This window comes from Chrysochloris asiatica, unplaced genomic scaffold (genome assembly GCF_000296735.1).
Source record: "Chrysochloris asiatica unplaced genomic scaffold, ChrAsi1.0 scaffold00055, whole genome shotgun sequence".
Taxonomy (NCBI): domain Eukaryota; kingdom Metazoa; phylum Chordata; class Mammalia; order Afrosoricida; family Chrysochloridae; genus Chrysochloris; species Chrysochloris asiatica.
Window position 1 is genome coordinate 7206490 of NW_006408573.1, and position 24747 is coordinate 7231236.

The following is a 24747-nucleotide window of genomic DNA, read 5'->3' on the forward strand; positions in this document are numbered from 1 at the left end:
AACCTGCCCGCCGGCCTCCTCGGCCAGCCATAAATACAGCCCACTGGGGCAGGGTGGGCCAGCTCCAACATCTACCTCAGAGCACTGTACACGGCCCACACGGCAGGAGCCCCTCCATGATAGGGTGGGGGCCAGGGCTGCCCTCACCCACAGGCTGCTGGGTGCCCTCGCCCACAGGACTCCACAGGACCCACCAACCCGGTCCATTTCCTGTGGCCCAGTTCTAGGGCCTTCCCGAAGGCACCTCAGCCCACTCACCCTGCAGGCTTAGGGCAAGGAGACTAGCGGCCCCCTGAGAGAGACCCTACTGCACAGCCCTGCCTTCCCAAGAGGGCCAGAGTGGGGTCGGCTCTGCCCTTCCAGCCCAGAGCCACAGCCAAGAGTGTTTCCTTCAGAACATGTTTCTCATCTCTGAGGGGAGACTGGGCAGGAGAGGGGCCTTCCGCGCTTCGCCTCCACCTCCTGGGGTCCTGGTGCTGTAGCAGGCCAGCCAGGCCTCAGCCCTGGGCCCGCAGGGTGGACACATCTGTCACACAGGCACTGGCCTCGACTTCCCTGCAGGAGGGGAGGAGAGGGGAGGGGAAGACTGGTCAGCACTGAACTGTCCAGCTCATCCACTTGCCCAGATGTGGGCAGGAGGAAACCCAGCGGAAGCACACAGATAGCAGGCAGCGGAAGGCCCCAGTCCTCAGTGGACCAACTCCCAGCACAGGCCTGCAACCCAAGGCGGGTGAGCGAACAGGTGGGCGGGTGGGCAGCTCTGGGCCATGGTCCACACTCACCTGGACACTGCAGCCCCAGCCGTTAGGCTGAAATCAAAGCAACAGCGTCTTACTGTGGACCTGCCACAGTCAAGACCCCACTGCCCCTCCCTAGAGGGCTTGTTGCCTAGAGCCCTGGACTCTTAAGACTGGTGGCCAACCTCATTCCTCATGGGAAAAATGGGCATGTCCCCAGGCCTTGCCACCCCCAGGCTGCCCTCCGCCCCCGACTTGCCAGGCCAGTTTTGGTGGGATGTGGACTGCATGAACCCCTCCACAGCCTTACAATTTCCGTCTATGAAGCAGACGGGACAGTCTGCCCTGCACCCCAGAGGCTGGGTAGGCTGGGGAAGTGGTTCTGGAGAAGTTTTATAAACTTACAGAGAAAAAGCCCATCCTCCCATGGGGAAGGCCCACCCATCCCACCCTCACCATGGCCCAAGGCTCACCTGAGGGCTGTAGTTTCCTCCGGATGGAGCCAGGGCGGCTGGAGCTCCCAGAGCCAGGGGCCGAGTGGGCACGTGCTGAGAGCTGGGGGGTCTGGCAAGCAGACTCCCACTGTGGCAGGAAAGGGTAGGTGGGCTGGGAGCCCTGCTCCCTTCTGTCCCCCTTCCCATCCCCCGCTTCCCTGGCCTCCTAAAGCTCAGTCTCCTCCTCACCCTGCAAGATGGGCAAAGTAGACCTGCCCAAAGAATTCTTATATGTAAAGAAACCAACTAGTCACTACTGAGCACTCCTAGGTGGGCCCCCTCCCCTCCCGCCCCCGCCAAACTAGCTGCTGACCCCTTGGAGATCAGAAGGACCACCTGGACTGAACAGGCTACTGGATTTGGGTTCAGTTCTGAGGCGGCTCCTTTCTGGCGTCTTCCCCCGACCCCCTGTGACCCGGACTGGCCTGAGCCAGGCTCCTGGTGGTCTCCAGGTGGCCATACCTCCAGGTGCTCCTGGCTGGACCAGGACCCCAGCTCCGCCCGGCGAGACACAGGACCCAGCTCTACAGAGCGCACCCTCTCGGCAAACTTGAGGGAATAGAGCGTCTCACTGGTGTTCTTCTCCACGGGGGACACCTGTCAGGGGGAGAGGGTGACAGAAGCCTGACTGCCCCACTCAAGCCAGTCTGGAGAAGGCTGAGGGAGGGGTCAGAGTACAATCAAGGTGGCAAAAACAACAGGGTCACAGGTTGAGAGAAGGGGACTTACACAATTAAGTCTCTGGGACGTGTGTGTCCAGGTCTATGGCAGGGTTAGGGGTGTGTCCCCAGGCCCCGGCACACTGAGGGCTGTCTTGCTGGGCCCACCTGAGGCCTCACCTGTACCACCATGAGGGTCTTGCTGTCACCACTAAGCGAGTCCTGCAGCAGGTAGGTGAGCTTGGAGTTCCGGAAGGGCACGTGGCCCTGGCGAGAACGCAGAGCAGCAATGACGTCCCCGAGGGCTGACAACGACTTGTTGATATGCTGTGCCTCCCGCAGGCGGCTGCCCTCCGCCCCAGACTTGCCCACGCGCTCAGAGCCGGCCAGGTCCACCAGGTTCAGCTTCCCTGCGGGAGGGTGCTGAACAGGTCATGGCTGTCCGGGCTGGGGGCTGGCATGGAGGCTGCCCCTCACCCTCACTCACCTGTGGTACGCAGGCCTGTGCTGCAGTCTGTACCGCGCACGGTCACAATGAGCAGTGCGTGGGAACGTGAGCTGTGTTCGTTCAGGTTGGTGAACTCGGTGGTGCGGTTGGTGTGGCCGAACTCAAACACCTGGGGATAGGGGAAGGTGTTGTTCGGAATCACCTGTCTTCCTGAGCACCTCTATGCTATGGACTTGTGCCACCTTCCCCATTTCACAGACAAGCCGGCAAACCATCTGGACCTTGTTCTGTGTGGGGATGGGGGCTCCCTAGCATTTCCACATGCCCCAGCAAGCCCCTAGCCCCTCACCTTGTTGATGTCATCCACGCTTTGCACCTGGAACTCGGTCAGGCCTGGCACGTAGAGCTGCCCACTGCCATCGGGGCACAGCCGGATCTCCAACTTCTCCTGTGGTTCCTTCCCCAGTAGGTCCCTGCAGGGCAGGGGATGGTCACTCTCCCACAGGCCCTGGGCTGACTCCCCTGGACCTCGTCCAGGCCTCTGCTACTGCATCCCCCTGCCCAGAGTCTGGAATGTTCCCCCAACTCATCACACCTCCTTGGTGAGCCTTTCCTGACCACTGGGTCCCTCCAGCCCCTTCCCCAGATCAGTCGGCTGAGGTGGTGGTGCCCAAACAGTCCCCACAATTCCTGTGGATGGCATCACTCCTGTCATCATTCCCTGTCGCCACCTGGGGGCAGATACAGGCCCGGTGCCCCCAGGGAACAGGAGTGCCAGCTGTGGGTCCCAGGCAGATGGGTCCCTGGCAGGTGAGGCAGGACATAGGTCAGGCCCCTTCCTGGGCCCTCACAGCCTTTTGTGGATCCCTGGACAGCCTTCAGAGGCACCCCTGAGGGCATGTTGATGGCAGGTGCTGGCCTCCTACCTGAGGACCTCATTGTAAATCTCCGCCACGCTGACGGTGATGCTGAACTCCCAGTCAGACGCCTTCTCCTGGACCTCGGAGAAAAGCAGCTGCAGGGCCCTTTGGTTGATGCCTGGGTTCTCAGGACTCCCCTGGAGGTGGACGGGAAGACGGATGGCATCACCCATCACCAATAATGCTGATGCTCACATGGGCCACCACACCTCCCAGAGAGCGTCTGCTGGAAGGAAGCTCCCACCTGCTCGTCAGTCTACCTCCCACCCTCCAAAAACCCTCCACCAGACAAGCAACTTCCCCTCCCGGGACCTGTTTTCCCACCATCAATACAGCACCATTATGCCACGGCTGCCACCTGGCACAGCCCACCTACATGGCTATTTAGGGCCATAAAAGCACTTGGCCCTGAACTCTGCCCTCGGGCAGCAGAGCCCAAAGACAAGATAGGGCACCCAGTGGGCATACCCACCTCCATTGTGTATGTCTTGCCGGCGCCCGTCTGGCCGTAGGCAAAGATGCAGACGTTGAAGCCATCGAGACAGGAGGTGATCAAGGCTTGTACCTCCTGAAATACCTGGGAGGGGACGTGGGGGAAAGGGCCACCTCCTCAGTCACTGTCCTCCAGCATCAATGTAGCGGATGCTACCCTGCTATGGATTGTCTAATGACTATGCAGTTTACCTTGGACATCGCCAGGCAACCTGGTGATCCAAAGATCCAAGGTGCCCAAAGACAGTGCTTACTACCTGGGGGATGGATGGCTCCCTGCTTCCCCCACTCAAGGAGAGGGCACCTAGCACCTTCTCCAGCCTGCCTGCCTACCAGTCCTCAGAGGACACTGAGCCTGCCAGGGGCATGGCAAGATGGCCCAGCAGGGTGGCCCTGGGCAAAGACCAGAGACAAGCAGATGCTGAGAGCTCAGCCCCAAGAGCCAGCTGGGTAAAGGAGCTGAATGGGTGGACATGACTAAGTCGGGTGCTCTCCTCTCTAGAAGATGTGTCTAGGGTCAAAGGTCGTAGCTTCTCACTTCTCCTCTCTAGAGAAGACATGGCCTTGACCCTGAGCTTCTGGCTTCTCATTATCTCCCTACTCAGGTACTTCTATCCACCCTCATGTCTCCCTCTGCCCTCTCCACTGCTCCTCAGTTTCCACATGGCACCCCCAGGCTACACTCACATCCTGCTGTGAGGCCCTAGGGGAGAAGACTTTGTCCAGCTCGAAGGACACTGGCTTTCCCTTGTGCAGCAGATGGATGATGGAGTCGTCGTCGGGATCGAAGGTCACAGCATTGGTGGCCTCTGGCCCGTCACCATCCTCCTTGGTGACTGGTCGGACACGTGCAATCACCCGGATGTTCCCTGAATTGATGGGGGGAGTGAAGATGTGAGCACACTGTGTCTTCACTCTGGTGACCTTACTGGTTTCCTGAACAGGAGCCCTCTGCCTTCTAAGCAATATCTCCCAAGGCAAGATGGCCCAGTACGTTTTCTTCCTGAGCAGTTCAGCAGAGGGTGGTGGTGGGAGACGGGCAGGAGATGACCAGGGGACAGGGAGAAAAGACCAATTGTGGGGTTCCGGCACTGGGTAGAATATCAAAATGGACATTCTTTATCCCTCTGGACTTGGGTTTCCTCATCTACAAAATGATGGGCAGGGGCCACGTGACTTCTGTCATTCTCACAGAGGACCATGAAGGCCAGGTGAGGGCTGGGGAATCCGGGGGCCACACAGGAGCAAGAGCACATGACTGTCTGGCAGGCATGAGTGGGATACAGACAACCAAGAGGCAACAGGGGACTGGATCAGGTCCTTCAGTGGGACCCCAGCATGGCTCCACCGGCCCTCCTTACTTCACCTCCAGAAGCGCCCCCCAGTATTCTTCCCCAGCCCTAGTAACAGGGACAGTGTTAGGGTTCTCTGGGTGATTCATGATTACTGTCTGTTCCCAGCTAAAGGGTCATGTGGGCACGGGTAGCATCTGTGAATGAGACAGCTGGCTCAGAGCAGGCGCCCTAGGCCTTTGTGCAATGTGGGGCTGGAGTCTCACGCTTGACAGGCCCCAAGTTCAACAAGTCTCATTTCAGCTCCCCATTACGGAGTGCTTCAATCCCCTACCTGGACCTCAGGGAGACCCCTGCCATGGACACTGGGGCAGGGGCTTCAGAGTTGGACAGATCTGAGTCCAAATCCATGCTGGCTCATTTACCAGCTGAATGTATTCATTCATGTAAGAAAGTTCCCTGATGGTTTTGTGCCTCAGTTGCCTTATCTACAAATAGTTGTGTCTAATAACACCTAACTGATAGGGTGTCGCTCCAAGGAGTGGTGCTGGGGGCCGGGGGACAGGGCAGTGCAGGGTCACACCTGAGCCAGGCTCAAGAATCCCAGTGTTGGGTACCTCCCGGGCACCTCCCGGCCCCACCCAGCCTGCCCGGGCAGCACCTTTCAGCCGCACGAGCTCATTGTGGCACTTCTTGCGCAGCTGCAGTTCCCGGCGGTACTTGCGCAGCAGCTCCTGGTTGTTGCTGTTGACCTCTTCGATGGCCTGGCCGATCTGGTGAGGGGTGGACAGCACCGTCAAGGGGCAGACTCCACCTGCTGCCTGCCCACCCGGGGCTGAGGTCCTGACCTATGCTGCCTTGCATCTGATCTTCCCAGCAGCCTCTAACTAGGTCCTTCCATCTACCACCCCCATTTTGTAGATGAAAAAACAGTTCAGGAGAGGCTGAGCCAAAGGCTGCAGGTCAACCTGCTACTAAGTGAAGAGCCACAGCTCTTAGCACTTCACTTCCTGATTCGCTTGGACCCCTGCTCTACCCGAGTAGACAAGGAAGCTGAAGTAACAGGCTCAATCTCTTCTAGCCTCAGTTTTCTCACCTGTGAAATGAGATAACACCATTTTAGGTGTTGGAGCTGGTCTCCAAGCTAAATTTCATAATGGGTTAAAAAGAAACAAACTTGTTCCCATTAGGAGCCCTGGCAGTGCTGTAGGTTAAGCACTTGGCTGCTAACTGCAAGGTCAGCAGTTCAAACCCACCCACCGCTCCTCAGGAGACAGATGAAACAGTTTGTGCCCATAAAGCTTTACAGTCTTAGACACCCTAAGGAGCAGTTTGACACTGCCCTACAGGGTCGCTATGAAATGGAACGGTCTCAGTAGCAATGGGTTTGGTTTTGTTTCTGTTTCTAGCTGTTGAGTACAGAGATGTGTACACACATGTACCTCTACACCAACAAGGGAAGCCCGCGTGGGACGCGGCGGCAAGTGAGGCCTCTTTCTCATCTCAGGCCCTTCTGAGTGTTTGCATTGTTCACCGTGTATAATCAACACTGTCTTTCTAAAGTAGGAAAACAATTTTTCTGAATGCTGGAGTCTTTTTAGCCTCTCAAACCCCTCAGCTGTTGTACAAATTCAAGGAGCGGACGACTGTAAAAGGCTCAGTACATGGGAAATACTTTAGAAACTCTAGTTATCTCACTGACATGGTTAAAATGTTAAATTAACCCTAATATGTTGTATTAAGCGTCATCGAGTTGTTTCCGACTCATAGCACCTTGTATAGGGTTGCCGAGGTTTTAGATCTTCACAGAAATGACTAGAAAGCCTCATCTTTCTCCTGCAGAGCGGCTGGTGGGCTCGAACTGCTGACCTTGTTGTTTGCAGTCCAGTACTTATTGTATGGAGCCACCACACTCCTCAAGCCTAATGTTGTTAAGTGCCATCGAATCGGTTCCAATTCACAACGACCCTGTGAGCGTTTGGTGAACCACTGACCTTATGGTCAGTAGTCCAGTGCTTATCCTACAGCACCACAGCAGGACTCCAAGCCTAATACCAATGGATAAAAATACACGAACCGTGTTTGAGATGGAAAGGGCAATATGGCTGGGATGTGAGGCTGTATGTGACACATCCGGCTGGTTCACCTATTGTTGCTGAGTCGATTACGTCCTAGCTACCCTATAGGATGGAGTCCTGGTGTGGCGCTGTGGGTTAATGCGCCAGACTGCAAAGCCTTTTGAACTGTAAGATTGGCAGGTCAAGCTCACCAGCTCCTCCTCAGAAACCCTAGACACACGGTTGCTATGGGTTGGAACTGACTCGACAGCACTTAACATCAACAACAACCATATAGGACAAAGTACAACTACTCCATAGAGTTTCTAAGATGTAATCTTTACTGAAACAGACTGCCACAGTGTTTTCCTATGGAGGGGCTCCTGGGTTTGAACTGCCAACCTTTTAGTTGGTAGTTAAGTGCTCCAACACTGCACCTGCAGGGCGTCTTTGTTTGCTTTAAGGAAGAGCAATACAAACAGCCACATACCTTACCCCTAGACCTTTACTCTTTAGAAAGGTGCCCAAAGGCTCCCCAGCACCACGCACCCTGTGCTCACCTCGGCCTTGACGGTCTTGAGGGCTTCCTGCAGCAACAGAGGGAAGCTGCGCACCTGCCGTTTGAGCCCGTTGTAGTCGTTGGTGAGGGTCCGAAGTGCCGGCTGCAGCGTCAGCAGATTGGTGCGGACGCCTGGAGGGACACGTGCAATGATGGGGGTGCGGGGCTGAAGCATGGGGCAGGTCAGGGGAGGTGGGCCTGGGCAGGGCAGGGCACAGTGGCCAGCTCACCTGCCAGGTTCTCGTGCACAGCCTTCATCTCCACCTGGGCTCTGGCAAAGGCCTCCTCGATGGCACGGTTCTTGTCCTCCTCTAGGGACTGCATCTCCTCCAGCATCTGCCCATGGGCCCGCTCCAGCTCTGACTCGTACATGGCGATCTGGTGGCCAGGGCCAGAAGGCTCAGTGCCATGGACGGGTCACTGGGAGAGAGGACCCGGCCCACACCCCGTGCACCACCAGGGACACAGAACACAGAGGTGAAGTGGCCATCTCTTTCCCCATGGGGCTGTCAGCTCTGGGTATCTCCCACGTCCCTGCATCATCCCAGGACCACCCCTACCCTGTCATGTGCCCCAGAGACACGGAGCGTATCTGTAATTATGCTAAGAGTAGCAGGAGGACTTACTGAGGAAGGGCACCCTGTGAGCCAGGCCCTGTGGGAAGAGCCCCCAAGTCCCTCTGACATGGGCTTCAGGATCTAGCTCAAGGTTCAGGTGAGGAAACGGAGACTTGGTCACATGGTCAGTAAGGGGGAGATCCCCAAAAGGTCTTAGCTGCTACACTGGTCTGAGGGCCATCTCTGAGCTTTCGGACCTTGCAGGAGGTGAATCCTCTCATGGACCTGCATACACACATACACACACACACACACACACGCGCGCGCGCGCGCGCGCACACGCACGCAGCCTACACACCTGTGCCTGAAGCTGGGCTGTCAGCTGGTGGGAGCTCTGTAGCTGCTGCTCCATCTCCTTCAACACCTGTCGCTGCATGGCCACCTGCTCCTGCAGGTGCTGGTTGCGGGTCTGGGACTCGTTGAGGGCCTGCTTGGTTTTGGATGACTCTACCTCCACTGTCTTGATGACGTACTGCCAGGCAAGGGAGAGACGGGGCTCAGAGGCTGGTGAGCACCTGGGCCTGGTCAGAGGAGGGGGGACCCTAAAGGACATCTACTAAGGGCCCCAGAAAGCTCTAGAGGAGCTGCGAGGCTGCAGTTTTTCAGACTACTGCAGTGAGTGTGCACTCTGAGCCCGGCCCCAGCCTGGCCACAAAAAAGGCAAGAAGGCCAAAGCCAAGGGCAGAGCCTGGGGCTGCAGAGACTGTTGAGTACCTGGGGCAGTCAGAGGGACAAGTCTGCGCATGGTCCTCTCATACTTGTTTCTTCATCAGGACGAGCCTCTCTGAGGCCAGGTCTGAACCAGGGCTGTGCTCAGGGCCCCCACAGGCTCTGCACACCTGCTCACCTTCACAGGAGGTAACTGGGCCCGCAGGCTGGCGATGGTCTCGTGACTGTCGCGCAGGCGCCGGCTGAGCCGCTCCTCTTCCTGTGCCCTCTCGGCCAGGCAGTCCTTGAGCCGCAGCTCCACCTCAGCCAGCCGGTCAGTCTTCTGCTGCACCTCCAGGTTTAGCTCAGACAGCATGCCTTTGTTCTCAGCCACCTCCAGCTGCAACTGCGACAGCTTGTCCCGGAGCTGCGTGCTCTCCTGCACGGGTCGGGAGGGACACAAGGCAGGTAGACAGACAAGCAGGTGAAGTCACTGTTAGGAACCGGGGACCAGCAAGCACCCCTAGGTGAGGGTGGGGCTGCACCCAGCTGCTCACCTGACTGTGCTCACAGCCTGGGCAGGGCACCCCCGGCTTTGCCCGCAGATCTTGCAGCTCTGCCTCGCAGCGCCGCATCTCCTGCCTCAATCGCTCATTCTCCACCATCAGTAGGTCCCGGTGCTTCTCCAAGTCGGTGCCCCCCTGCAGAGAGTCAAGGGGGGCATGTGGAGAGGGCAGGGTAAGGAAGAGAGAGGAGAGGTAGAGAGGAGAAAAAGAAGAAGGTGAGGGAAAGAGAAAAGCTCATGAGAAACAGGTAAAGACAGAGGAGAGAAAAACCAGGAACCGCTCTCTCCCAACCCCACCTCCCATTCTATTTTCCCAACTGTGAAAGTAACAAGGAAAAGTCATATTTATACACAAGAGTTCACACTCCTAGTTTACGTCAGTCACACGACCTCTGAGGGCCCTCAGCGGTGACAAATAATCTGGGAGCATTTTTGAGACAAGCCTGGGTCTGCTTTGCCAGGGCACAGCGCAGCTTGGTGGGAGGGCTGGACCCGCCCCCGGTGCCCCCCTCCACTAGGGATGGCATTGGTGAGACTCACCAGCTCTGATCGAAGACGGCTCACTTCCTGGGCCTGGCTAATGAGCTTCTCCTTCAGGTTTTCCACCTGCCAGAACAAAGCCAGGATCACAGTGAGCTCCAGCCTACACCCGGGATGTCCTCTGACCCCATGACCCCTTCCATGTCCAAGCATCAGGCCACACCTGGGGACATCAGGTCAGAGAAATGTGGCCTGATCCTGACAGCCTTCCGCACCCTCTCCCACGCAGGACCCAACCACATCTAAAGAGCACTTACGATAGGGGTGACTCCCCACCACCCTGTACCAATGCATCCCCTAAAAACCAGCTGCTATCAAGTCAATTCCAACTCACAGCGCTGTAGGCTAAGCCCTGGGCTGCCAACCCCAAGGTTGGTGTTTCAAACCCACCAGCCTACTCTTTGGAAATGCTACATAGGGTCGCTATGAGTCAGAACCAACTCAACAGCACATAACAACAACAACAGGGAGCATGCATAATGGGAGTGACTTGCCACCACCCTGGACTCGCCCACACTAAATTCCCACTGCCGTTGAATTGATTTCAACTTATAGCAACCTTAAAGGACAGAGCAGAACTGCTCCACAGGGCTCCCAAGACTGTACGGACGTCTTTAAGGAAACAGGCTTCCTGAGGAGTGGCTGGTGGGTTTGAACTGCTGACCTTCTGGTTAGCAATCTAACACTTAACCCACTGCACCACCAGCGCTCCCAGGGGCAACTCAAGTACAACAGGAAAAATCTTCATACCACTCTGGACCTACCCAGGGGCAACTCACCATGAGATGCAGGAAGTTGAAGCCTCAAGGGCCCTCAAGTGCATAGGCTCCTTTCAACACCTACATCAGTATTTTCAATTTTATCTTTTTCTTAAAAAGGATCCCAAATTGTGTAAACTTTAGGTCCCACAAAACCCAGATCTGCCCTTACCCAGACCCCAAAATTTCCCACTGAGTGGATTCTGGCAAGAGTGTGACGCAGGTATGCCCAGCCCAGCTCCCAACCTGTCTCGCAACAGAGCTACGGTGCCAGCCCTGAGAGGGCGGCTCACGGCTGCCTCTAGCTGGCTACCCTCCCAGCAGGCTCCAGACCCTGGGCCCACATCAGCCCACCTCCAGGAACTTCTCAGGAGAAAATCCAAAATCTGATTTCAGGAGGGTTCTTTGGAGTGTGTTTGACCACATCACCTCAGAAAAGGCGCCATGAAGGTCCAACATGCTCACACAGAGGCCAGCCCAGTAAGGTGGTGAGGGGCTGTGCAGGCCTGGACACCCATGGACCATAGATATACGGCCAGATATAAACATCGGCCTGGGGTCGCCAATACCGATCATTTGAAAGGCCAGACATTGGAATTTGGGATGGGTGTGTAAAATTTGGGGGTCAGTGGTAGAACAGTGGTTAAAACGCCCAGCTGCTGTGAACCAAAAGGTTATCGGTTCAAACCCACCAGCTATTCTGTGGGACAAAGATGTGGCAGTCTGCTTCCATGAAGATCAACAGCCTTTGAAACCCTGTGGGAGGTTCTTACGTTGTTATTGTTAAGTGTCATCGAGCCAACTTCCTACTCATAGCGACCCTGTATAGGGTTTCCAAGGAGTGACTGGTGAGTTTGAACTGCCCACCTTATAGTTCTGACCTTGAGGTGAAATGCTTACCCTACAGCACCACATCAGGACTTGTTGTTAAGTGTCATCGAGTCAGTTCCGACCCAAAGTGACCCTGTATAGGGTTTCCAAGGAGCAGCTGGTGAGCTTGAACCACCATCATTGTATGAGAGATAAAGTCTCATCATCCTTGCTTGCAAGGAGCATTCTGGCTGTACTTCTTTCATGACAGATTTGTTTGTATTTCCGTAATTCAAATGCATTAATTCTTCTAAGGAGCTCTGGTATGTGCTATGGGTCAACAAGCTGGACTGCAAAGCCGGTTTGAACCGCAAGGTTGGCAGTTCAAGCTCACCAACCGCTCCTTGGAAACCCTTTACAGGGTCGCTATGAGTCAGAACTGACTCAATAGCACTTAACAATTCTTAAGGTTTTCCTTATTCAGTTGTTCAACTTTCACATGCAAATCAGGCTATTGAAAATAACATGACTTGGGGCAGGCTCACCTTAGTCCTAAAACTGACATTTTTGCTGTTTAACACTTTTTAAAGGTCTTGCGTGCAGCACATTCACCTAATGCAACACATCATTTGATTTCTTGACTGCTGCTTCCATGAGCATTGATTGTGGATCCAAGCAAAAAGAATTGTTTGACAACTTCAATATTTTCTCCACGTATCATGATATTATTTATTGACTGGTCTAGTTGTGAGGATTTTTCTTTTTAAAAAACAAAACAAACCACCGAGGTGCAATCCATACTGGAGGCTGTAGTTTTTAGATCTTCATCAGTAGTATCTCAAGTCCTCTTTGCCGTTAGCAAGCAAGATTATGTCATCTGCATATCACAAGTTGTTAATGGATCTTCCTCCAATCCGGATGCCATGCTCTTCTTCATATAACCCAACTTCTTGGATTATCTGCTCAGCACACACAATGAGTTAAGAATGAAGAAAGGATACAACCCTGTCACACACTTTCCCTGATTTTAAACCATGCAGTGTCCCCTTGTTCTGTTCTAACAACTGCCTCTTGGTCTATGTAAAGGTTTCTCATGAGTACAATAGTTTGCTATGATCCACCGAATGGAATACGTTTGCATAGTCAATAAAGCTCCAGTAAACAGCTTTCTGGTATTATCTGCTTTCTGTCAAGACCCATCTAATGTCAGTAATGATACTGCTTATTCCATGTCCTTTTCTGAATCCAGCTTAAATTTCTGGAAGTTCCCTGTCGATCTACTGCTGGACTCGTTCTTTAGTTATCTTCAGCAAAATTTCACTTGCATGTGATATTAATGATATTGTGAATTGATTTCTGCATTCTGTTGAGTTACCTTTGGAATAGGCAGAGATATGGATCTCCTCCAACTGGTTGGTCAGGTAGCTGTCTTCCATATTTATGTACATAGATGACTGAGCACCACCAACCCTGCTTTAGTTTGCTGAAACATTTCAATTTATATGTTGTCAATTCTTGGTGCCTTGTTTTCCCCCAATGCCTTCAGGGCCTCTTGGACTTCTTCCTTCAATACCAGAGGTTCTTGATTACATGGTTATCGCTTGAAATAACTGACCATCGACCAATTATTTTGGTATGGTGATTTGTTATGGCATTCTGATGTTTCCAGTATCATTCAATATTTTGCCCACAGAATATTTCAATATTGCAACCTGAGGCTTGAATTTTTTCTTCATTTCTTTCAGCTTGAAAATGCTGAACGTGTTCTTCCCTTTTGGTTTTCTAACTCCAGGTCATTACTTACACATTTCATTATAACACGTGACCGTTTGAAATTTTCTATTCAGGTCATTTACGCCCTCATTTATTCCAGGCGTTTTAGCTTCTCTACACTCAAGAGCAAGTTTTAGAGTCTCTTCTGTCATCCACTTGCTCTTTTCTTTGTTTCCTGTCTTTTTAATGACTTTCTGCTTTCTTCCTCTATGATGTTGTTGATGGCCCCCACAAGTCTTCTAGTCTTTATTCATTAGTGTTTAATGCATCAAATCTGTTCTTGAGATAGTCTCTAAATTCAAGTGGGATATAGTCAAGGTCATGTTTTGTCTCTGTGGACTTGTTTTGATTTGCTTCAGCTTCAGCCTACACTTGCATGCAAGCAATTGATAGTCTGTTCCACAGTCTGCCCTGGCCTTGCCTGACACTAAGCTTCTCCGTCATCTCTTTCCACAGATGTAGCTAATCTGATTCCTGTACATCCCATCTGGAGAGGTTTAGGTGTAGAGTCACCTTTTATGTTGTTGCAAAAAGGTATCTGCAATGAAGAAGTCACTGATCTTACAAAATTCTAGTATGCAATCTCCTGCATCATTTCTATCACCAAGGCCATGTTTTCCAACTTAACAATTTCTTTCTCTGTTTCCAACTTTCGCATTCCAATCACCAATAATTATCAATGCATCTTGATTGCATGTTTGATAAATTTCAGATTGAAGAAGTAGGTAGAATTCTTCAATTTTATCATCACTGGCTTTAGTGGTTGGTGGGTAAATTTGAACAATAGTGGGATTAACTGGTCTTCTTGTAGGTGTATGGTTATTATCCCATCACTGTCAGCACTGTGCTTCAAGACAGATCTTGATTTGCTGTTTTTGATCACAAAGGTGGTGCTGATCCTCTTCAGTTTTTCATTCCAGGTAGAATAAGGCATATGATCAGCTGAGTCAAAATGATCAATACCAGTCTATTTCAGCTCACTAATGCCAAGGATATCAATCTTTACGTGTTCTATTTCACTTTTGACAACTTCCAGTTTCCTCGATTCCAGGTTCTGATTACTAATGTGAACTTATTTTACATTTTGAGCCGTGCTACATCAGCAAATCAAGGGCGATCCATGTCATTAAGGTCATCTCTACTATAAGGAGGCAGCTCTATCTACCCCAACGGTATTTTGAGTGTCTTCCAACCTGCCAGCCTTATATCAAACAGTGTTCTGATGCTATTCATAAGGGTTTCAATGGCTATCCATTCAGGAAGCTGTCCACAGGTCTTTCTTCTTAGTCTGCCTCAGTATGGAAGCTCCGCTGACACCTGTCCACCACGGACAGATTCACAACACACAAGTTACCATAACCGGCAGGCAGCTGAGTGGTGGCTACTCTGTCGTATATGATTGCTATGAGTCAGAACTGACTCGATGGCAGTGGGTTTGGGGGGTGGGAGGATGGGATGAAATGTCGTAAATCACAAGTGATTCAAACAGTTTGTGGCTTGGAAGCCACATCTCCCTGGGCTGGGGAAATGGCTTTTACCTGCTTTTACCCAAAGCCTCCTGGTAGAAAAGCAGGTAACCTAAGGGCTGAGCCCAGACAAAACAGGGCCTGCACAGGTCACCTTTCTCACCAACAGTGCCAGCAGGTCCATTCCTAGCAACACACCAGGCCACAGACCATGGCAGGCGACAAAGCTTGTGCTCTGTGGTCTCTACCCACTCTCGACACCTCTGTTCTGCTCTAAGTGCCTGGTGTTAAGTGGCCAGTTCCTGCAGTGCTCATTGGGAGTTAGAGACGGTTTGCACCAACTGGTCTTTCACTCCTTAGTTACAAAACTGAGGACCACCTCAACGCCCAACATTATGGGAACGGCTGCATAAATTGTAATACATTTGTAACTACGATAAAGTCACTCAATTATGTTTATCAAGTATTTTAAATGGTATGGGGAAGGCTCATCAATGCATGAAGTCAAAGAAAATTCAGAAAACAAATGCATATACAGTATAGAAAAGTGGAAGCCTCCGGGCTTTAGAATTATAGCTGACACATTCTGTCTTTCAGTAATTTTTAAGTTTTCACAAATGATACATATTCCTCTTGTAATTCACTCACTCTAAAATAAATGAATCTACCTCCATCTGAAAAGGTTGGCATTTCCCACCCGTACTGTCCTCCACCAGGTCCTCTGGGACTGACCACCTGTACCGCAATCAGGCTGCCTCCTCCATTTCCAGCAGGGGGTGCTCTGACCTCGCTACCTGCTAGCTCTGCCTCTTCGCAGGCCTCAATGCAGGGGAAGCCCGGTTTCCCAGGGTTTACACCACCCACCATCTGCCTGCAGCCCAGACTAGGATTCCCTTCTTACATCACAATCAGAACCCTGGGTGATCCTGGACTCTGGAATCCCTGGGAAAGCCCTAGAAGGAAGTGGCTGCAGGCTGTCTCGAGAAGATGTGGAAGTAACAGCCCTGGGACAGAGAAGTCAGACACTCATCATCTCTCAGCTTTCCTCAGGCAGTGGGACCAACACAGCTGGGTACACTGGCCAAGGCACCAGACAGCCCGGTGGGACACAACCACCCCAATGGAGCTATGCCCAGATGAGCTAGGAAACAAGAAAGGGGGCATCCTAGGAATGGGGCCCCCACCCTCCATACTGCAAGGCTTTGCGAGAAGGCATCAGTTTCCCCTTCAAGTTCCCTTCTTGAAGGGAGACAGAAAGTTGTTCAGTTATGGAAATAGACAAGACCAGTGGAGGTGCCAGGAGGATGTGTGAAGGGGTAGGAGAGACTAGGGCACCCGGCGCGATGAGAGGAGGAAACTTGACCAGAGAGAGCAGACCAGCAGCAGGAGGTCCACTTGAAACCCAGGCTGGCTGGGCCCCCTCTCAGGCTCACCAGGGAGCTAAGTCAGCAGTGGCTGCTATATCTTTAAGGCCCTAATGGGAGGGACCAGCTCGCCTTGCCTGTGAGCAACACACACTAGAACCTTAATGATGGTAGAGTGCCGTGGAGTCCGTTCCAACCCATAGCGACCCTGTACAGGGTTTCCGAGGCTGTAAATATTTACGGGAGCAGAAAGCCTTATCTTTCTCCCACAAAACAGCTGGTAGTTTTGAACTGCTGAACTTGCGGTTCACAGCCCAATTCGTAACCACTATGTTACCAGAGTTCCTTATTAGATAGATGCCTGAAATAATGGTGAAGGGGCCAGGCACACGCTGTCTCCAGGACAGCAGCCTGTCATCCCAGAGCGGAGGAGGGGACCAGGCAGGGCTTCCACCACAGAGCAACTGTGTCATGGGCCTGGTACAGGGGGCCTCAGCCCAGCCCTGCTGAGGGGAGCAGGATGGAGCCTGTCTCCCTCCGGTCAGATACAAGCCCACATTTCCAGTCTTGGGGAGAAGCTGGCTCCACGGAGGGTGGGGCTGCCCTGCTCAGGTATGTGTTTTCTCAGCTGTCTGCTCCTGAAGTGGGGCTGGTGGCCTCTTATCAGCTCAGACAACCAGATGATTACTGCCCTCCCGCTGCTGCGGAGCTTAGCCGACAGGATCTTTGGAGGAAAAGCGGGCTCTCCAGAGGCGTGGTCAAAGCCTTGCTGAGCTGGGAAGGTGAGAGCCTCAAGTAACCACAGCCCAGAGATGAGAGGGGGCACCCCCTTTGGAGCCACCTTTCCCACCCTGCCCAGAAGGCAGTCCCCTCCCCTCCTAGACCTGGCTCCTGACTTGATGGCCCCTGCCCACCCTACTCTGCCCATCTTCCAGTTGAGGGGGTGGGGGGAAGAGGCAGCAGGAGCTGTTGAAAACACAGATTAGATTCTCATATCAAACTGCCCACACTGTAATCTAAACAGCATCTTACTCGCCGGTCACCTTGAGAAAGTTTCTTAACCTTTCTGTACCTCTTGGCTTCCTTATCTGCACAAAGAGGCTGACTTATCAACTGAGGATTGTTGCTGCTGTTAAGTGCTGTTCCAACTCACAGAGACTCTGTACAGGGTTTTCAGGGAGTAGCTGGTTTGTTTAAACCACCGACCTTGTGGCTTGAACCAGAACTCCAATCCATAGCAGGACTCCAATGTGAGATGAAATCAAGCAATATTTGCAAAGCGCTCAGAACAAGGGCCAGTCCATAATAAGTGCTATTAGACTGCAAGGTCAGTTTGAACCGCAAGGTCAGTGGTTCAAACTCACCAGCTGCTCCTTGGAAACCCCCCACAAAGGGTCGCTATGGGTCGGTACCGACTCAACAGCACTTAACAGCATAAGGATGAAAATTCCGTAAAGGCAGGGATTTCTGTTGTGTTCAGCACAACAGGGCTGAGACCAGTGCCAGGCACGTAGTAGAAAACCCACTGCCATAGAGTCGATCCCAACTCTCCGCAGCGTAGCCTACAGGACACAGCAGAACTGCTCCATTGGGTTCCTGACACTGTGAATCATTGCTGGAGCACACACACAGCTGCAGCGCTCTTCCCAGGAGCGACTGTTGGGTTCTAACCGCCGACCATGGGGTTAGCCGTCCAATGCCTAACCTGCTGCACCACCAGGTGGTGGTTGTGTGCCATCGAGTCGGTTCGGACTCATAGCAACCCTGTAGAGGGTTTTTTAAGGCTATAAATCTTTATGGGAGTAGAAAGCCTCATCTTTCTCCCAGGGCACCCAACAAATGCTGGTAGAAAGAATGCCGGATGCATGAGGGGCCAGGCAGAGAAGGGTCTCTGGATCAGACTGGCAGGAAGAGGGAGGGTGGAAGCTGGGGATTGGTGACAGACACCCACCCTCCCTCAGAGGCAGTGTGGGACATCAGCTCAGAGGAGACACATCTTCCAGGCTTGTGACCAAGAGTCCAGATTTTTATGGCAATTTTACTAAGCTTTAAATGTCAATGAATCTGATCATTAGATGGCTCACAATGAGGGCCATTAAATAAGACGCATTTGGAGCAAGAGCCATCCTGCCTGCGGCCTCTGAGGAAAAGCTCTGTGTGGAGGTGCATTTGTTGTCTGGGCAGTGTGTATCTTGAGGGAACCTCAGGACATGGAGGCATGTTAGGAGAAGAGAAGGGAGCTGCAGGCACAGAAACACAGCCTGGGGAAGGTAGGGGAAGGTCTCTGAACCAGCCACAGCTCCCCTGCTGCCAGACCAAGTCCAGCAACCTCTGCACCTGGGTTGGTCAGGCACGTCTGGACCAAGGGCTCCCCACCAAAAGCGTGGTTCCCTCCAGCTGACACTCTCAATGGGGAAACCTAGAAACATTCCCACAGCCCCCATTAAACCAAGTCCCACAATGCTAACGGCAACCCATCTACTGAGCCTTTATATTTGTGGTGGAGCAGACGAATCAGGCTGCGAACCTTAAGGTCAGTGGTTCGAAACTACCAGCTGCTCCGTGGGAGAAAGATGAGGCTTTCTACTCCCATAAAGATTTACACCCTCGGAAACCCTGTACAGGGTCGCTATGGGTCGGAACCGACTCGACAGCACTTAACAACAACAACAGATGATCATAGGATTGCCACATTGATTTCCCAAATCCAGTAAGGGAAGTATTATTATGATTCCCATTTTACAGAGGGAAAAATTGAGGGTCCAAGAGATTATGGAGTCTTGCTTAAGAAACTTGCTGAAGGTCACCTGACCCCTAAGTGGTGTCACTAGTGCAGGCTTTGAATGCCCAGGCAGGCTGAAGCCCTGGGTTACACTGCCTTTCAGGTAAAACACTACCAGGGAAGTAGGAAGGGTCCAAAGGCAGGTCCAGAGAAGGCTGGGAAGAAAGCAATATGAGAAAGAGGACAGGGTGCCCTGGGTTAGACTTTTCTTAGAGAAGCAACATTTAGAAGACCAGGTAAGTCCAAGTCTCTATAGGCCAGCAGGGGCCCGGAGCACGCAGGAGTGACCGCTCAGGAGGTACGGCACTTTACAGCACCCCACCCCCACCATTTTTCTAGTTTACTCTCACCATTGAGCTGAACTGTCCAATAACCATGAAGCATCGCCTATTATTAGCCATTTAGAAATTGGGAAATAAAGGTTCAGAGACAAAGTGACCTCCTGCTACTGCCCGTGGGATTCCTAGATCCAAACCTTCCCGGTAATGGCAGTGGTGGCGGTGGCGGGAACACCAAGAACCCCCTGGACTATGTCACCAAGTTCTGTTACTGTGTCCACTTTACAGATGAGGACACCGGCGCAGAGTGGTAAATCACTAGTTCAAGGACACAGAGCTGTGAGCAGTGCCAAAGCCAAGATTTGATCTGGCAGCGCATCCTCAAAGCCCACGTGGTTGGCCAGGACTCTCTAAGGTTGGGCTCTCCAGAGAGCCGCTCTGCAGCCTGGAACTTCAGACATAACCCCTGAGAAACTTTAAATAGAGCTGCAAGGGCTAAATGCAAGCACAGACCCAGAAATACCTGGCTTCCCCAAATTGTCCAGGGAGTTTGTGGAGGGGAAAAGGAGTCTCCCAAATGAGGCTGCAAAGCCAATGCTGAAAGACCCCACAAAGACTGGAGAGTCTCACCTTCAACTTCGCTTAATTCGATTTTGCTAATTAAAGGGGTTTATATCACAAAAGACCACATAGTATACGATTGCATTCATACGCAATCCATAGAAACAGAAAGCAGATTCGTGGGTCAGGGGGCGGTGGTAAGGGAAGATGAAGTAGGTCGGGGTTGGTTGGGTGTCTGCTAAAGGGTGAAGGACTTCTCAATGGGGTGATAAAATGTTCTGAACATACAAAAAAAAAAAAGCAAACAAAAAAAAAAACCCCAGTGCATTGTGCACTTTAATGGGGTGGATTGTTATGGTATGTGACTAACTCAATAAAGCAGTTATTTGAAAGAAGCTTGTTTGTTAAAAAGTGAAGTGCTGAAAGGGCCCAGGCAGTGGGAGCTGGGAGGGACAGGGGAGAAAGAGACGCTGGGAGTCCTCACATGGGCCAGACAAGTGTCCTGCAGGCTCCCCAGGCAAGCCCACCGTCCCTAAGAGCTGATGTGGGCCCACCAGCAATGGCTTCCACATCTAGCACATCTGCCCCCTCACCTCCCGTGCCTCCCTTCCCCTCCTAGAATCAGAGCATCTTTCTCAGAACACAACTCTGATCATGTGGACCTCCACCCCCATCCCTTCATCAGCCCCCACTGCCCATCAAAACCCAAACCCACTGTCACTAAGTCCATTCTGACAGCGACCCTCTGTAGGGCTTCTGAGGCTAGAAATCTTTATGGGAGCAGCCTGCCTCATCAGTCTCCTGAGAAGAGGCTGGTGGGTTTGAACCACTGACCTTGCAGTTAGCAGCCTAATGCCTAAACCTCAGTGCCACCACTGTTCATTGGGCACAGAGTCCTTCCCTCCACAGGGCCCACCGGGAGGCTGGGCATTTCACTCCACTGATAATCTATGGTGATAGCTCTCCAAGGTCCACTCCCACTTCCCAGCTTGCTCTCCACTGCCCCACCTCCACCCGCGTTCACCTGAGCAGTGGTCCAAGCCTGGCCCAGGTCTGACCTCCTGGCCCTGCTGGCTCCTCCAGAGTCATCTCCCAGTCTCACCCCTCACACCACACTCTAGCCATACAGGACTTCGTTCTACCCTGTATTCATCTTAAGGAGGCCTGGTGGTGTAGTGGGTTAAGTGTTTGGTTGCTAACTGAAAGGTCAGCAGTTCAAACCCACCAACTGCTCTGTAGGAGAAAGATGTGACAGTCTGCTTCCGTAAAGATTGTTTAAGTGCTGTTGCGTCAGTTCTGACTCACAGAGACCCTGTACAACATTTCCGAGGAGTGGCTGGTAGGTTTGAACTGCCAACCTTGCAGTCCAGTGTTTACCATACAGCACCTCACAGGTATATATTACAGTCTTAGAAACCCTGTGGGCAGTACGCAGTCCTGTAGGGTCACTGACTCAACTGACAGAAAAGCAGTGGGGTTTGGGAGTACTCAACCTGCACCTCCTACCCTCACCCCTTTGCCCGGGCAGTTCCTGTCCCTCTGCTCTGCGCCAGGTCTCAGCTCCACAGCGGCTTTCTCAGGGCCCTGGGTGCATCTCTCAGAGTCCTGGTAGCTGTCCAGCTTCACAGAACCAGTGTCCACCCCCTCCCCCAGACTAGAACCTCCACAAGGGCAGGGACGTGCCTGTACCCTGGGCTTGGTGCCCAGCACGTACAAGTCCCTCAGCAAATGCCTGGCAGACAAGCAGGCACTGGGGCAGGCAATAGGCTACAAAGGTGGTTTTGATGCACCCTGCCTTGAGGAGCTCCAGCTACAGGGAAGACAGGCTCAGAGCCAGTGAATCAACGTGCTGAGTGTAGCAAGGAGACCCACTGGGCCAGGAGGGTGCTCACGTACTTCTCAGAGAAGAGGATGTACCTGTCACAGGAAAAAGTGCTGCTGTTAAAAAATGTGTAATTCCAGAGAGGGTCAGCCATTAAGGACCAAAAGGCCAGCGCTCAGAAAGCTTGGGAAAGGAGGAAGAATGGAAACAGGAAACAGGAGGGAAGAGGGTAAGTGATGTCACGTTGCAGGGATTGTAATCAGAGATGAAACAATGCAACCAATGAGAGGAACTGCTGAACGTAAACCAATGATCTGCTCTGTAGACCTAAACCAATTCACCAAAAAAGTTTACAAGGGAGGGGGCATAAACACATTGCATTGTCCCTTGAGCTTAGAACAAGTCCCAGAACTCAGTGACATTTCAACAAGCAGAAGGCCTGTGTTGTGTGCCACTGAGTCGGTTCCAACTCATAGCGACTGGTTTTCTAGGCTGTAAATCCTTACAGAGCAGAAAGTCTCATTCTCCCGCAGAGCTGATGGTGGATTTGAACTGCTGACCCTGTGGTTAACACGGCTCTGTTCATCTAAGAAATTTCTTGGAATAGAGACAGAATTTGCCCTTCTGACAGGGCTTCAGAGAGAGCCCCAGGCCAGAGCTCAAAGGCCAGGGCACTGTACCTGAGGTAGGGTGATGCTACAGGGGACCCTGGGAAGATGTGGGAGGGTTAGACACAGCCCTAAGAGGTGCCACAGATGACAGATTTAGGGAGCTGAATCCCAGGAAGGGCCTGTGTGAATATGGGAAGAAGAGAGGGAAATGCTTCGCAGAGCGTGCACACAGGCAGAAGGACCCAACTGTCCTCCTGGCCAGCCAACAAAAGAGACCTGCACCATTGGGAACCTTTGGCCCCTCGGTTTCCCTCAGACAAGCAAACACACCAGCCCTCCTGACTCCTACACACTGAAGAAAAATCAAGCTTCATGTTTTGCCCGTTTGCTGTGGGGTGGGGTGACCATTCACAGTGAGTTCTGTCCTCTCAGGATGCCCATTGTGGTGGACCACAGATGATGGGACAGACTCAGTGTGTCCCTTCCGGCCCCACTCAGTCTCCAGACACAGCCAGTGTGCTTTCTAACACGAGATGGTAGAGGATGGTCAGGACGGGCAGGCCTGGGCCTTGGAGTCTTGTCACCGCACCCTGTAGAGCGTTCCCAAGGTCAGGAGAGGAACCTCATCTGTCTATATTACTCCAGGTAGCCCCAGAGATACCCTTGGACCTGCTCCATGGTGAACATCCCAGCCTCCCCAGGTACCTGGTTCTGCAGCTGAGTGGCCGTGGTTTGCTGGTCACTGTCGCGGAGGGCCAGCCTTTCCTGTAGGACCGCCAGCTCCTCCTGTAGCTGGATTTTCTCTTCCTGCAGCTGTGACATGACCTCCACCATCCTATGCACCATGGGGGCCGCACCTGGCGGAGGAGGGGGCTCATCATAGCTGGGCAGGAGAATGGGCGCAGTGGGACCCCAGGAGGCAGAGGTGGAGGGTAGCAATATCAGTTAGCGGGGCCTCCAGGCCTGCCTCAGAGGCCTCAGGCCTCTTCAGCGGATAGCTTCTGGACAGGACTTAGGAGAGCACCTCTCAAGAGGTTTTTCCTCTGATAGTGTGTGTTCCCAGGACTGAGGAACTGTAGCTGAGAAAGCAATGCCTTCAAAATGCCAGCTGAGAGGAGGAGGCTAAGGGGCCTCTTCCCTAAAACACTCTTCTAGGTCTCCCATGATTTCTGTAAACCTCTAACCCTCAAGAATACAAAGGAGAGAAGTGAGGTCCCCATCCTGCCCCTGACACAGAGAAGACAAACAGAGACAGACAGACAGACCAGACATGGGAGACAGACACAGCGCAGGGTACAGAACACAGGCAGGCCAGCTCCGAGCCTAGCACCTGGACTCAGCAAGGACAGTGCACAGAGGCCCACAGGCAGGAGAGAGTGATCAACACTGAACAGGCTGGGCCTCAGCCTGGAAGTCCTTCTCCATGGCCCTCCACTGTCCTGTCACCAGGAGCAAGAGGCAGAGAGACGCATGGCAGTTTAAAGATACAGAAGTAAGGCCTGTGACTGGCTGATTGGGCCTGGGAAGCTTGCTTCAAAGGCACGCTCCATGCAGAGGTGCTGGCAAGGTGTTTGTGAGGAAGGGAGCAGGAAAGCAAGGTGGAGGGGAGCTGTGGAGATCTCGCCTCCTGTCCTCAGGCAGCCCATAGGAGTCCCAGCCAGTGCCGGAAAGCAGGAGAGGGAGAAGACCAGCAACTTGGGAGCCCATATGTTCTCCTTGAGTCTACCTCAGAGCTGTAGCACGCTTCTAAGCTTCCCCACACTGGGTCCCCTGGACTTGGTGCCTAGTACCTGCTACATATGAATAAGAGTGAGCATCATAGAGGAATTGATGCCTTTGAGTTGTGGTGTTGGAGGAGAATACTGAAAGTGCCATGGACTGCCAAAAGAACCAATAGATCTGTTCTGGAAGAAGTGCAACCAGAGTGCTCCTTGGAGGCCAAGATGGCTAAACTTCGTCTCTCATACTTTGGACACATTGTCCGGAGAGAACAGTCGCTGGAGAAGGATGTCATGCTGGGTAAGGTGGAGGGTCAGAGAAAAAGACGAAGACCCCCAACGAGATGGATCAGCCAGGTGACATCATTGATGGTGTCAAGTGTGGCATCAGTAGTGAGATTGGCCCAGGATCGGACATTGTTTCGTTCTGCTGTGCATGGGGTCACTATGAGTCGGTTCCGACTCGATGGCACCTGACAACAACAACAACAACAACTTGCCCCAAAGTCACGTACCCACTGGCAGATCCCAAGAAGGGTGAGAATTCAGCACTGCCCACGGAGGTATGGAGATCTGGTGTGGCACTGTAGGATAAGCACTCGACTTCAAGGTTTGTTTGAACTGTAAGGTTAGTGGTCCAAACTCACCAGTTGCTCCTCAGAAACCCTATACAGGGTCGCTATGAGTCAAAATCAACTCAATGGCTCTTAATCACAACAACAACAAAGAGGTATAGGTGATGAGAGTCCCCAGCTGCTCCCATGTAAACTGAGAAG

The 24747-nt window shown here is 52.7% G+C and overlaps 1 protein-coding gene across 1 annotated transcript in view; it reads right to left on the bottom strand.

Moving 5' to 3' along the window:
- Window positions 1–363: 363 nt before the first annotated feature.
- Window positions 364–24747, bottom strand: part of KIFC3 (kinesin family member C3) — a 39482-nt gene continuing 15098 nt past the window's right edge. The window contains exons 4-19 of the mRNA XM_006863566.1: window positions 10029–10094; window positions 9481–9624; window positions 9123–9362; window positions 8574–8747; window positions 7889–8036; window positions 7660–7790; window positions 5704–5815; window positions 4438–4619; window positions 3731–3835; window positions 3265–3395; window positions 2688–2811; window positions 2378–2507; window positions 2071–2300; window positions 1694–1828; window positions 1211–1319; window positions 364–555 (exon numbers count right to left, since the gene is read on the bottom strand). Of these exons, the coding sequence (XP_006863628.1) occupies window positions 530–555; window positions 1211–1319; window positions 1694–1828; window positions 2071–2300; window positions 2378–2507; window positions 2688–2811; window positions 3265–3395; window positions 3731–3835; window positions 4438–4619; window positions 5704–5815; window positions 7660–7790; window positions 7889–8036; window positions 8574–8747; window positions 9123–9362; window positions 9481–9624; window positions 10029–10094 (2187 nt within the window). The 3' untranslated portion in view covers window positions 364–529. The remainder of the gene's footprint in view (window positions 556–1210; window positions 1320–1693; window positions 1829–2070; window positions 2301–2377; window positions 2508–2687; window positions 2812–3264; window positions 3396–3730; window positions 3836–4437; window positions 4620–5703; window positions 5816–7659; window positions 7791–7888; window positions 8037–8573; window positions 8748–9122; window positions 9363–9480; window positions 9625–10028; window positions 10095–24747) is intronic.